We start from the raw sequence: 12,841 nt of genomic DNA on the forward strand, positions 1-12,841 counted from the left end.
GACATAAACCATAATTTCTAAACTTCTCTTTACAGAGCTGTGTGACACAATTACTTATTTATTGACCATAGCTGAAGTCTCTGAATTCTAAATAACAATGTGGTATAAAATATCGGGAAATATCGTAGTCTATAGAATATTCCTATAAAGGATATATTCTGCCCGTTACTTCTCGTTCTACCACACGATATTCCCGTAATGGTTGGATGATCATTCACCTGTGCTGAGGCATTTGGACGTGAGATCAGCAATCGGTTGATCGATCTTGGCTCTCTATATGGGCTGTTACGATCAGGATTATTTTATTTATGTATTTGTTTCTAAATTTACCTTAAATAACTTTATATATATATATATATATATATATATATATATATATATATATATATATATATATATCCTCTTATTACACTAAAGGTAAAGGTAAAGCCAATTCAAATACAGGCCAAATCGGCCAAGAGGGTAGCAGGAGGTTGAGGCTCCCACCTTTTCAGACAATCGGCATTAATGACAGTAGGGATGCTAGTCCTATGTGCCCGCCAGCCTTACATCCAAATAAATGCCCGTGGTACTCGTTTCTGTTAGGGGATGAATAAACCTCAGGGCTATATTGCAGCCAGAAGGGTTGGATCAGTGGAGAAAATCCATTACCCTTTCGGGAATCGAACCCGCGACTTCCGACTTTGCATAGATACGTCCTAACCACGATACTACCGTGCCTCCTCTTATCATACTACAAAGACTAAAGACTTTCTTAAAATAATGTTGAAAACTATAGACACTATTGTATCTTCATTTCAAACGGACTGACAGTGATATATTTTCAGTACCAAACTTCAATAAATTGTAGACCCATTGTTTTTTTAAATAAGAAGTTGAGAAGTTGTGTTTCTGGGTAAGTTGTATTTGTTATAATTTTGAAGAATGTCTGTTTGTTAATGTCTTTAATAATTCACCGATAAAACAATGAAGTGCTGAGTGTTTAATAGCGTCGTTATTGCGTATGTTAGTTCACTATTCATCTCAATCACTCCGCAGTTTATTGGTTAATTGTACTCGCTCTTACAAATTCCCTTTCATTCTCACGGAATTGTTTACAGAGACAGTTGGCCAATAAATTTCTAGGGGAGCCTTTCCAACACGGAGCAGAATTATTTTAGGAGTCGTAAATATACGACACGGCTTCCTTTCCTAAGAACATTGGACCCAGCTGCAAGGATTGTAACCACTATATCACCTGTAAGAAGTTATAAAATTTTAGTAAGAAAATATGTTATATACCAGCTGTAATATGCCAGTGCAAAAATGATATTTGTTCCTCCTCGTGTATTATGTTACCATAGTAGCTAATTACTTTATTTTTGTATGTTTTATATAGACAAAATTCGAGTAATTATAAACATCACCGTCAACATCAGTGGGTTATCATTATTACGTGGTAGATCGAGCGATGGAGTAGTCTTGGGATCTATGTCCAGGTCTCCTGCTTCCCTTCCTACTGCCACCAGGACGACGCTTCCTGTTCTTGTTCTTCTTCTTGTTATTGTTGTTATTATTGTTGTTGTTACTGTTGTTGTTGTTATTGTTGTGGAGGCGGACGTTGACAGGGTCGTAATTCTTCCGCAGAATCCTGTTGATTCTTTCCATGATGTTGTCCACAAAGCGATTGTACTTGGTGATGTATACAGGGGGCACTACACTTCCGCTGCCGGCCTCAAGGGAACCTTCACAACCATCATAATAAAATCAAAAGAAATAAAAAAAATGCACATTATAATTAAGACTCAAGCCAATTGGAAACAAACATTAAAAGGACTACAAGCCTGTCATTGGTCAGTTATGTTATTATCACAATTAATTAAATATAAATTAATGTCTTTTGAATTAATATCCTATAGTGACGTAATATTTGGAATTTATGAAATAACATTATATATCTGAAAGAAAAAAATTACAATTATAACTACAGTAAAACCTGTGAAGTTGATTACCCAATAGTATGACCACTGTTTTAGTTGTTCACATTTTCATGGTACCAGCGAACTCCCATGTGCTTTTCTTTGGAAGTTGGCCACATGTGTAACTGGAATATTGAACATAAGTCAGAAGATCTAGTATATTACTTAATGCATATTTTGCCTACACAACTTGAATGCTTGAATTTGAAAGTAACAATAATATGACGGGTTAAAATTTTGTGAAGTATGTTTCTAATACCTGATAGGCCTATCTTTGCTTGGTGACGACAATGAAGGCCCTGATATACTGTAGAAGATAAATATGATAATATACAGTGAAAATCTGTGTTTGTCTGTTAATAAAATGCTGCTCTATAGTATATCGATAGGCTACAATTCAATTAAAGAATTAGACTAACGCTTCAAAGATAGTAAAAAAGGAAACAATAGGCATATAAAATAAATATACAAATAAAAACACATCTAAACAAAGATTTGAATGTTTGCGTGTTTCTGAAAAAAATGTGCAAATTAAAACATAGAAATATCGTAGGTATTCATTTCTTAATTACTTACGTAGGTATTCATTTCTTAATTACTTACGAAGTTTTATTTTCAAATAGGAAACATTATCACAAGCTATTAGTTCTTTTGAAAGAAGAAACTGGACTCTTTCATGAGTTGACCAACCTATTTATGTTAATCATATTTAATTTAAATTAATACTGTAAGACATATACAGGTTTTACTGTGTAATAAGGGAATGTATTATTGAATTTAAATTCGCACTACAATAATTACACATGACGATGTTAAGCCATTAATGATGAAGTAAAGACAAACAGTCTGATTTCGTCAATTTATTCACAAGAATTTGAGCTATATTCAGAACAAGAATTAATTATAATACTTGCAAGTAGAAGTTATGATTTAAGAACGTCCAAAAAATTAATCGAGTCCATGAAATCGAATACAAATATAAATAAACAAACGAACCAAAAAAAAAAAAAACAAACAAATACTATGAACACATCGTATAAGGAAAATTGATTGTGTTTACGCTCTCTACAGATCCATAGTAATGTCAGGGACTGTCAGACATCAAACCAATTTAAGAATAGATTAACGAAATATTTTTCTAACAATTCTTGTTAAACAATAATAGCTGTTTTCTCAATGTTTAATGGTTATATATATATATATATATATATATATATATATATATATATATATATATATATATATATCACAGAATAAATATTTAAATTATCTCAGTATTATTATTATTATTATTATTATTATTATTATTATTATTATTATTATTATCAATGTTTATTATTGTCACACTAACATTACTTATCCAACTTTCATTATTACTTTCATGTTGTTTTATGGTCTAGATATTAATGTAATAACTATGTAAGCAATTGTATTCAATTAGAATTAGAGTCTGGCTGGGCGGAACAGAAGGCCTACTGGCTTTAGCTCTGCCAGATTAAATAAATAAATTATAATTAAATTATTATTTTTGCAAATGGGTATTAAAATTCACTAACTTTAAACATTTAAAACAAGTCGGTGTGATCTCAAGTTTCAGATTTCCATTTTAAAAATTACTTAGATTCTACGGAGGACTTTTCAAACATAATTAACAACACCTTTCCATCAAGACTGGATTAATAGTGTAGAATTATATTTTGACGTAGAAGTTATCGGATATATGTAAAGGGTCGTCTTTGGTGGTTGAACAGTTGCCATGCTAGCCGAGGTTTAAAGGTTCACACCTCACCGAAGTCGATGAATTTTAAAGGCGATAAAATCCTCAGCATGGCTTTCTCTGGAAATAAAGCTCGAAGGTCCATGTCATAGATTTACTACACATAAAATAACCTTGTCCCCGTTAAGAGGCTCCAGGCAAATTTTGTCGGCTATTTCTCACCTACATTGAATTTCGAAGCTAAATAATTATTTCTGCAGTTGAAAATGTCGTAATTACTGTTTTCTACAATTTTGTTTCCAAAGTTTGTAGCGGTATGTGTTCCGATTCCTCCTAAACTATTGGACGAATTTGGTTTTCATATTCAGTATAGGCTACCTATACGAGCCTGCGAGTAAATTCATTAAAAAAATGATGCACATAAAATATAGTTATATTTAAGTGAATGGGCATTTATTTAAAAAAACTCACTTTCAAAATATTGATTTACTCAAAATAGATTGAAACGATTTTTTTATTTTCTAATATAATACCATTGGGATAAATAAAATTATGTAAAGTAGAAAATATGTCTCCAGAAAATCTCTGTCTGAGGAATTTATTATTTACAGAGTTATGCTTCCAACCGAAAACTTCTACAGTAGTTGTATTACATGAATTTGTGCAATATTAAATTGGCGCAACACTGATATTAAATAAAAAAATAATAAAAATCTCTTATTGTATACTTGTTAGTTCGCGGAATATTATTTACATAAATTTTATTGGTACTAATTGTATCGGTCATTGTAAATAGGCCTACTTCAGTACATAGTAGTAAAGACTATACACATTTACTTAAATCGTACAATTTATAATGAAATAATGTATTTCACTATTTTGAATTATACTCGTAAAAATGTATTTTATGTCAATTACAGAACACGAAACTTTACCTTCACATTTACAGAGTGTTTCAGAATTCCTATTACAAACTTCTAGGGGTTGTAGAGGGAACTAAGTAGATGAAGTTTTGATTAGGAACCCATGTCTGGAAATGTATCGTTTCGATACAAAATAAGTTTGAAGATCGATTCGATTCAAAATCTCCCGCTTCACGGTACGCAAACAAAATGGGCTGAGGGCGACTTCCGCAGTCCCCTGATATCGTCTCTCTCGTCCTGTACTGCTCATTGACTGAATGTGAATCACAACTGATGTGAAAGCCGACTACGACAGAAGACACACGATATCAGGGGACTGCAGAAGTCGCCCTCAGTCCATTTTGTTTGCATACCGTGAAGCGGGAGATTTTAAATCGAATCGATCTTCAAACTTATTTTGCATCGAAACGATACATTTCCGGACATGAGTTCCTAATCAAAACTTCATCTACTTTGTCCCTTCTATAACCCCTAAAACTTTGTAATAGGAATTATGAAACACCCTGTATATGAAGAACAATTGATTTCATTCATGAATATATTTTGAATTGTAATTTAATCAACTAAAATATAGACGGGAATATTACTGGTAATATGTTAAAGAACTTAATTATTGCGAAACGCATAATTTATATAATGAGAAAGTAGGCCTATGTGTCATATTCATAACACCATTTTTTTCGTTATCGTAAGATTTTTCATATTTATAAATAATGTAAAATCTCCATCATTCAAGTGATAATATTAGTTCAAGAAGTAAATATTACGTACTGCGCATCTTACAGATTTGTTAGAAAAAGATATAAGCTTAATACATGGTCACGTTCCGAGATATATTACGCGTAATATCGGTGTTGCTACGAACACTCAAACGAACGTGATTTTGCTGTTCGAGGGTTCTTGGAATTTCGAGTACTATTGAGTCCATATCTTCATGAGCAATAATTACGCACGGAATACCAATAACGCCACATAGCTTTCAGTATGCAGGTGTCATAGTGGTGAGTTTAAAAGTCTTGCGGACGATATCCCGTTATATAACCTTATTGTACGTGTGTTACTTTAGTCCACTTCTTGAAGTCAAGAAAACAAATATTACACGAAATTACCTAAGTGGCTGCTACTCTATCAAATTCCCTCGACGTCACGCAATAACATACTTACGGAGGGGAAAATAAGCATGATTTATCTCGTACTACAAAATAAAATATAGCAATGTTAAAAGTAGGTGGTTAAGTAGCTTAGTTTTCACTGCAATATTAAAAACAATACGTTACTTGACACCGCTTAGTTGCATTTATATCTTATTTTAGAGGCGAATAATGAAGTTATTTAGATGCTCTTGTTTTCTGAAATGTTCTACCTCATGCTATTGTTGCTGATATCAAACACAAGTGCTAAAATTTAATTATTAATTTAACAAAATAATGTAATAATAATCAAAATTGATATCATCACAATAGTCAACATAGTAATTATCATGATCATCACCGCCGTTATTGTAAACATAAATGAGAAATGATCACTTTAGGCGGATTAAAAGGTTGCCATCAACATAATCGCCATCACTATCTTCGTCGTCGTCGACGTCACCACCACCATTATCAACATTATCATTATCATCGTCACTATCATCATCTTCTTCTTCGTCAACCTCTAAGGATTGGTTGGCTGTTTGGCCAGTTACATCATTGAACTTATACCAAGACTTCGCAAATAGCAAGTAATTGGGCTCTTTGATCATGTGACCAGCACGAGACAAGTATACAGCGTAAGACAACGTAAGGAAAACACGAAACAAGGAAAACACCCAAATTCTGTGCAAGAAAGACTACATATCCGCTTCGTTGTGCAACTAGAATCCAGACCCTATGTATTTGTAGCCAAAAACGCTACCCTATGGACATGTAAATATTTGATAGCCGTCCCAACCAGAGTTTAATAATCGGTCTCCTAATCAATTCTAAAAGAATATTTATATTTAATTCAACTTTTTCTTTAATAGAAACCCTAGTTAGGTAGGCTATCATTGAATAATGAATAATGAATAATAATAATAATAATAATAATAATAATAATAATAATAATAATAATAACCCAATCATGTAATGTTGGATGCTTTACATAAATAAATAAAATAACACTAATACTGCATTACGGCAGAGAAATTTTACTTAATAGAAGAATATTTCAAGTAGGCCTACAAGACATCATCCGAACTACCTATGAATGAGGTTCTGGCTAATATGTACAGTAGTGGCAAAAAGATCGGACCGACCCTTGTAGCTGATTTTATAGCCTTGTTCACTCCAGAGCACGATAGACTGGTAACTAAGACTTTCGTGGTTCGAATCCTGCCTGAGAAGAAAACATTTTTTTGTTCCTTATTCAGATTTGAGGGGCTCACAACCAGAGTGGACCAAGTCCACCAGTGATCAGTTTGTGGATTAATACAATCTCGGATGAAGAAAACTTAGATTTATTCATTGCCATAACAAACAAAGTCCATAACTCATTTGTTACTCCATAGAGGGCAGCATTTCCTATGGAAAGTGAAGGTAGCTAAGCGTGAGCCAGGAACTTTAAGACTCAATATCTCAGAACTATTCCAGATGGACTTGGTCCACTCTGGTTGTGAACCCCTCATTTATTCCCAATACTTTTCGATTGCAGCGATACTTTACTACTTAATTAACTTATTATTCCCAGAACATGAAATTTACCAGCAATCGAAAAGTATTGGAAATAAATTTGAATAAGAAACAAAAAAAAGTTTCCTTCCCAGGCAGGATTCGAACCACGAAAGTCTTAGTTACCAATCTATCGTGCTCAGGAGTGAACAAGGCTCTGAAATCAGCTACAAGGCTCGGTCCGGTTTTTTTTTGCCACTACTGTACATCTATTATCAGGCAGTACATCTTACTTGACGATAAGTGTCGGAGGAAGAACAATTGTTTGTATACATCTGAAGTCTGATTAGTGTAACATGTAGCTAATCGGCGATACATGCAATGGAAGGGGAAAGGAAATGGACACCTACCCCATTATCTCCTGGCCTTGTTGGTTCATAAGTGGTGCCTTATTGGTATCACTTGTGAGGTTTGGGCCTGTCTTCGGACAGTTGTCTAAACAACAACAATATCCGAATATTGGCCTATTCCTTTTCAATAAGCTATAGAACGAGGTCTTTATTAAAATTGTACTATAATATAGACATACATATCATATGGGTAAAACACAGCACTGCACTGAAGTAAAGGAATTTGACAGGTGAGACAACTTTTCTTGACAGAGGTTTCCCGTGAGCCATTTATTCATATCATTACACAATTTTTTCGTAACCTAAGTTGATACAGCATTCTTTTCTTTATCCAGACTCATTCTATTTGTATACATAGGTCTGTATATCTATATTATTGTATGAAATAGACCTATTTATCTAAATGAGGGAGAAAGAAATTGTGAATTGTTTAGAAGAGATGTAGGTAGGACTTTTTCCAAATAAGAATGTTTCGAAGATTGTTTCTATCTTCATCTTCAGGTGACAAAAAATGGGGTACGAAGGGGTTCAAATCCGCCGTTCTGGCTATATGGCTAGCGTGTTCGCTCCCCAACCAGGCGGTCTGTGTTTCGATTTCCGGCGTGGGCAGTGGAAAAAAAATTATCTTCCGTTCCAAGGGATTGGGTGTTTGTCTCTTGTCATGCGCTGTCCTATGTTGTCTTAAAAGTGGTCCTGCGCCATGCTGACCATACAAGGGATGTCCGCAATTTGTAGGTCTACCTATCAAGTGCTGTCCATAGCTATATACCCTCTCGTACACTGCATTGGATTATAAGTCGGTAGGAAATGAGGAGGTAAAACAGAAGAATAAAGAAGAAGAGAAGAGGTTCCCATTTTCAGGGACAGGCGATTGCGGCCCGCGGTCAGTTGTAAGTTGCGTCCCTATATTTTTTGGATTATACGTCAATTGCGTCCCTGACACAAACAACACTTCCCTTCCCATTTTACAGACTTAGGACTGGCTGTAACATCACCAATTTAAACGTTACAGGTAGGTGAAAAATGTTGTTTGTGACGTTTTCACCATATAATGTTGGTAGTGTCATTTTCATCATAAAATGTATTACAATTCATGAGTTACATTTTCACCATAAAACTCCAATCGTATTGATTGACACCTAAATGACAGATTCCGGATGAAATCCAACGCGTTCTATAAGGTGCTTTGTTTTGTCTTGTATTGTCGCAGAACGCTTTCTTGGACTATATTAAGTTTTAAAAAGTTAACATAGCATCCTAAACCGGCAGGTAGCTGTGGACGCAACGAAGTATATATTTTAAAATCTCCGGACGCAACTGACGTATTAATTTTTCGTCAACATGTTTACTGGGACGCAACTGACACCTCCCTCCATTCGTTGGGATTGGGACCCTTACAAACAGCTAATCTGCTTGACTGAGAAGAAACCCCTTTTTACTCAGTTACCTGAAGACGAAGATAGCCAATCTTCAAAGCGTTGCAATATTCTTTTTTGATCTTCTATACGGCAGAGTATAAAGTAAGGATTGTAATACTGCAAAGGTACTGAAAACTCATCAGATCTAACGCAAATATTTATTTTAAAATAGGCTTATTAGACAGATTTAGTTCATATTCAATAGGCCGATCTACGGGTCAATTCATCCCCTAATAATGCGTATGGAATATAATAATTTTAAATGAAACTAACTAGTTTTTACTAAAAATAGGAACACAACATGACGATTTCCTCGAAAGAGAGTCCAAAGATTTTTTAAAGTGGCTGTAAATTAAATTAAGTGACTGTGTAGATAAAGACTTAAGATATATATGAACTACAGTGTAAGATAAATCGCTGTATCTTGAGCTTTCCAATCAGAGCTCGTAGTCAAGGTCTCTTAACAATACACAGGCCTGCGCAATTAATTTTTGTTTTGAGGCATAAGATTCAACCCAATTTTGTTATGCTGAATTCAAGGCTTACCATTTTTCTATATCATTTAAGGTTTTTTTTAAGTTGAAGTGAAATATTTTATGATTCAGTGATTTTCAATTAGTAACCACACTATTAAATACGTGAAGCACTGGCATAACATTTAAATAATATAGATAAAACGCTTTAAAATAAGTAGTATATTCTTAAAATGTTTAACTGCCTTAGACACATTATTTTTTCCTCCTCTTCGTTGAAGGACGCTGAGTTGACTTGGGTCTGTGGTCCTGGCGAGGGTTATTTGTAATTAAATTAATCACTAACAGTAGCTAGACATCATGGAGACGTCCCATCGACCTTAGTATTCTGGTCCCAACTCTTATGTATTGATGGAATTTCTATCCCTTTTCTTCCCTTATTAACCCCAAGTTTTCTGGGAAATCCAGTCAAGATGAAAGTGAAGAAAATATAACTTGAAGCTCATATTACATCCGAGAACCTGCAGTTTTTCGAGTATGATTTCTACTATTTGTTCGTATTGGTCAATTTTAATATTACCCAGAAACTTTCTTATAATATCATAATATAAGTCCCAACCTGAAACGCGAAGTCGTTCATAGTGTTTCTGAATGGAGCAATCTTGACGAACTGGTGAATCTGTGGGCCGTCAGAATGCCTTCCCTCACTTTCTCTTCTAATAACGTAGGGAATTTCCTAAAAAAGTACTAGTAGCAAGGACCACTTCTGAGAAAATCTTAATTATTCATAATTTGATATGTAACGGGTTTAACAAAACTTTATGTGTGTCAATTAATGAGAGATTTGTGACATTTTTTTTTATTCCCTGGACTAAGCCTTTGATTGCCCGGTGTCTTTCTCTGGCTTTACTTCATAATAAAATACCGCATACCTTCAGATCACAGCATACGTACTGCTTATTTTGTGGCCATTGTATTAAATTTTAGAACAATTTATATATTGCCTTAAGTTTTTTTAAAAGAAATATTGAGTGAAAGACTGACACTGAAGCTATTTATTCCAATTATGAAGAAGAATACACTTTGCACTTCTTTTGCTCAAGTCGATAATCAAACGACAGTGTTTCGGCCATAAACTATTCCTAGACGATCAGTCAAGTCAGGTATATCACAACAATGTGAACTTCCCTCCCTTTAAGAAAAAAAAAATGTTTGGACGCTTCCTCACGTTTTCTGTAATAGTAAATGGTTGTTCCACTATCTATAAGATTTTTCATTCCATTTTGAACCTAAAATTTCACTCTTTTATTTTGTTAGTACAACCGAATTCACGTACCAAATCATTCAATTCTGTCTGATTGAAAGGATGTATATTTCCATCTTCTAAGTCTGGTGAACAAATTAGATCATCTTGTATATTCTTGGCAATGTCACTGCTGGCAGCCTATCGGAATTGAAAAATCTGGTGCATGTGGCAAGGTCTTGTGCTGATAACAGATTTAGGTTATTGACATCATTTTAATAACTTTGTTTCTCACCCAAACCATTGGGATGCCAAAGAGCACAAATTAGCGAATTACTTTGTACCACTGTCTTATATTTCCTGCACAAATTTTACACACGACATGTGGGGTAAACATTTTGTCCTGATCTTCTAATTTAATTTTAAAATATGCCGAATATAAACTCTTGACTAATGGAATAATGTCTCTTTTCTCTTGCCTTATAACATTTTCATGTTATATATATATATATATATATATATATATATATATAACATGAAAATGTATATATATATATATATATATATATATATATATATGCAAATTTTAGCAGCTTATTTCTTGTATGTAGCACAACAAAAAATTCTAATACCATATTAGTTCCTAATTAATACTTTCCTCACAAAAATAATTTTCATCTACAAGTTAAAATTGTTTTACTCGATAGGTACTATTTGTATGATTCTGATTTTTATTCTTATCATTAAGGAAACTGATAGGGGACGATTTATCCTCTTCCAGTTTTTTCAATAAAATGGACGGTTTTCTTGCAAATTAAATAAAAAAGATTAACATGTGTCGTTACATCCTGCCATTAGGAATTTTGGCACCCCTAGTGCAGTGACTAAGGGACGGAACCCTGCTACCCAGACGGAGTGCATGTGTGTATTCGTATGTAAGCCGGCGATGCGCTGTTGTCAAATTAGGAAGACTTTTAGATTAATTTTCTAATTAATCATGCATTTAATTACAAGAGACATAACAGTTTTTGATTCATTTTAATGTTTTCTATAGCCCCCTTAAATCTGCACAGTTACATCACTTCCACTATGTATAACAAAAACTGTTCGGATCATTAACATTAACACTTCGTTGAGATGCAGCACTTGAACTTTTTTTAACCACATTCAAACAAGAATCACAACGGCAGAATGCACATAGAGATAGAGACTCTGACAGGATGGAGTAAAAATCAATAATTTTCAACGTTAGCAGTGCAACGAAAGTAGTAAGGATAGCTAGAAAAAATAGGTACTTTATTGTCTCTAGGAGAAACATACTAAAATGGATGTGAATAGGACAATGACTCAGTCGTAGGACGAACCTACCCGTAACAGACAAATAACATAGAAAGACATCCAACTGAACATAAGTTACACGAGTACTTTCGAGAGGCTATTGAAGCGATGTTAAACCTATGCTAATGATGGCAAAAATCGGAATTACAGGTACCTATTATACAAGCAATATTGTTAGTAGTACTTTTCTTATTATTCTCCAAAGAAGCGTAATGGTTTATCAGCTTAAATGAAATGTTAAACCACAATATGTATACCATTTAAGTTATTGTTTTTAGTTCGACGTATGGGTATGAATATAATGGTTGAACATGAAACTGAAAACCATTAACAAAACATTCTCTCTCTTAGCCGAGCAGTTCACAACAACGAACTGTGTCTTTAGTAAGCAAACATGACAGCTTTGCCAACTTTCAATCACTGACCAATTGAACAAATGTGATTAATATAGCTATTTTGTCTCGAACTGAAATTGTAAATTGGCTTCACAAAAGGACGATGTTATAGTTCAATAATAATAATAATAATAATAATAATAATAATAATAATAATAATAATAATAATAATAATATATCATTATTTATAGAGTTTGTCAGTTTTATGATATTTATATTATTATTATTATTATTATTATTATTATTATTATTATTATTATTATTATAAATATGTCCCTAATAATAATAATAATAATAACATAAAACTGACAAATCCTGTAAATAATATATTTATAA

At 33.4% G+C, this 12,841-nt stretch overlaps 1 protein-coding gene across 1 annotated transcript in view; it reads right to left on the reverse strand.

Moving 5' to 3' along the window:
* Window positions 1-12,841, reverse strand: part of LOC138700882 (uncharacterized) — a 116,764-nt gene that overhangs the window by 15,889 nt on the left and 88,034 nt on the right. The window contains exon 4 of the mRNA XM_069827278.1: window positions 1,436-1,724. Within this exon, the coding sequence (XP_069683379.1) occupies window positions 1,436-1,724 (289 nt within the window). The remainder of the gene's footprint in view (window positions 1-1,435; window positions 1,725-12,841) is intronic.

This window comes from Periplaneta americana, chromosome 1, assembly GCF_040183065.1.
Source record: "Periplaneta americana isolate PAMFEO1 chromosome 1, P.americana_PAMFEO1_priV1, whole genome shotgun sequence".
NCBI lineage: Eukaryota > Metazoa > Arthropoda > Insecta > Blattodea > Blattidae > Periplaneta > Periplaneta americana.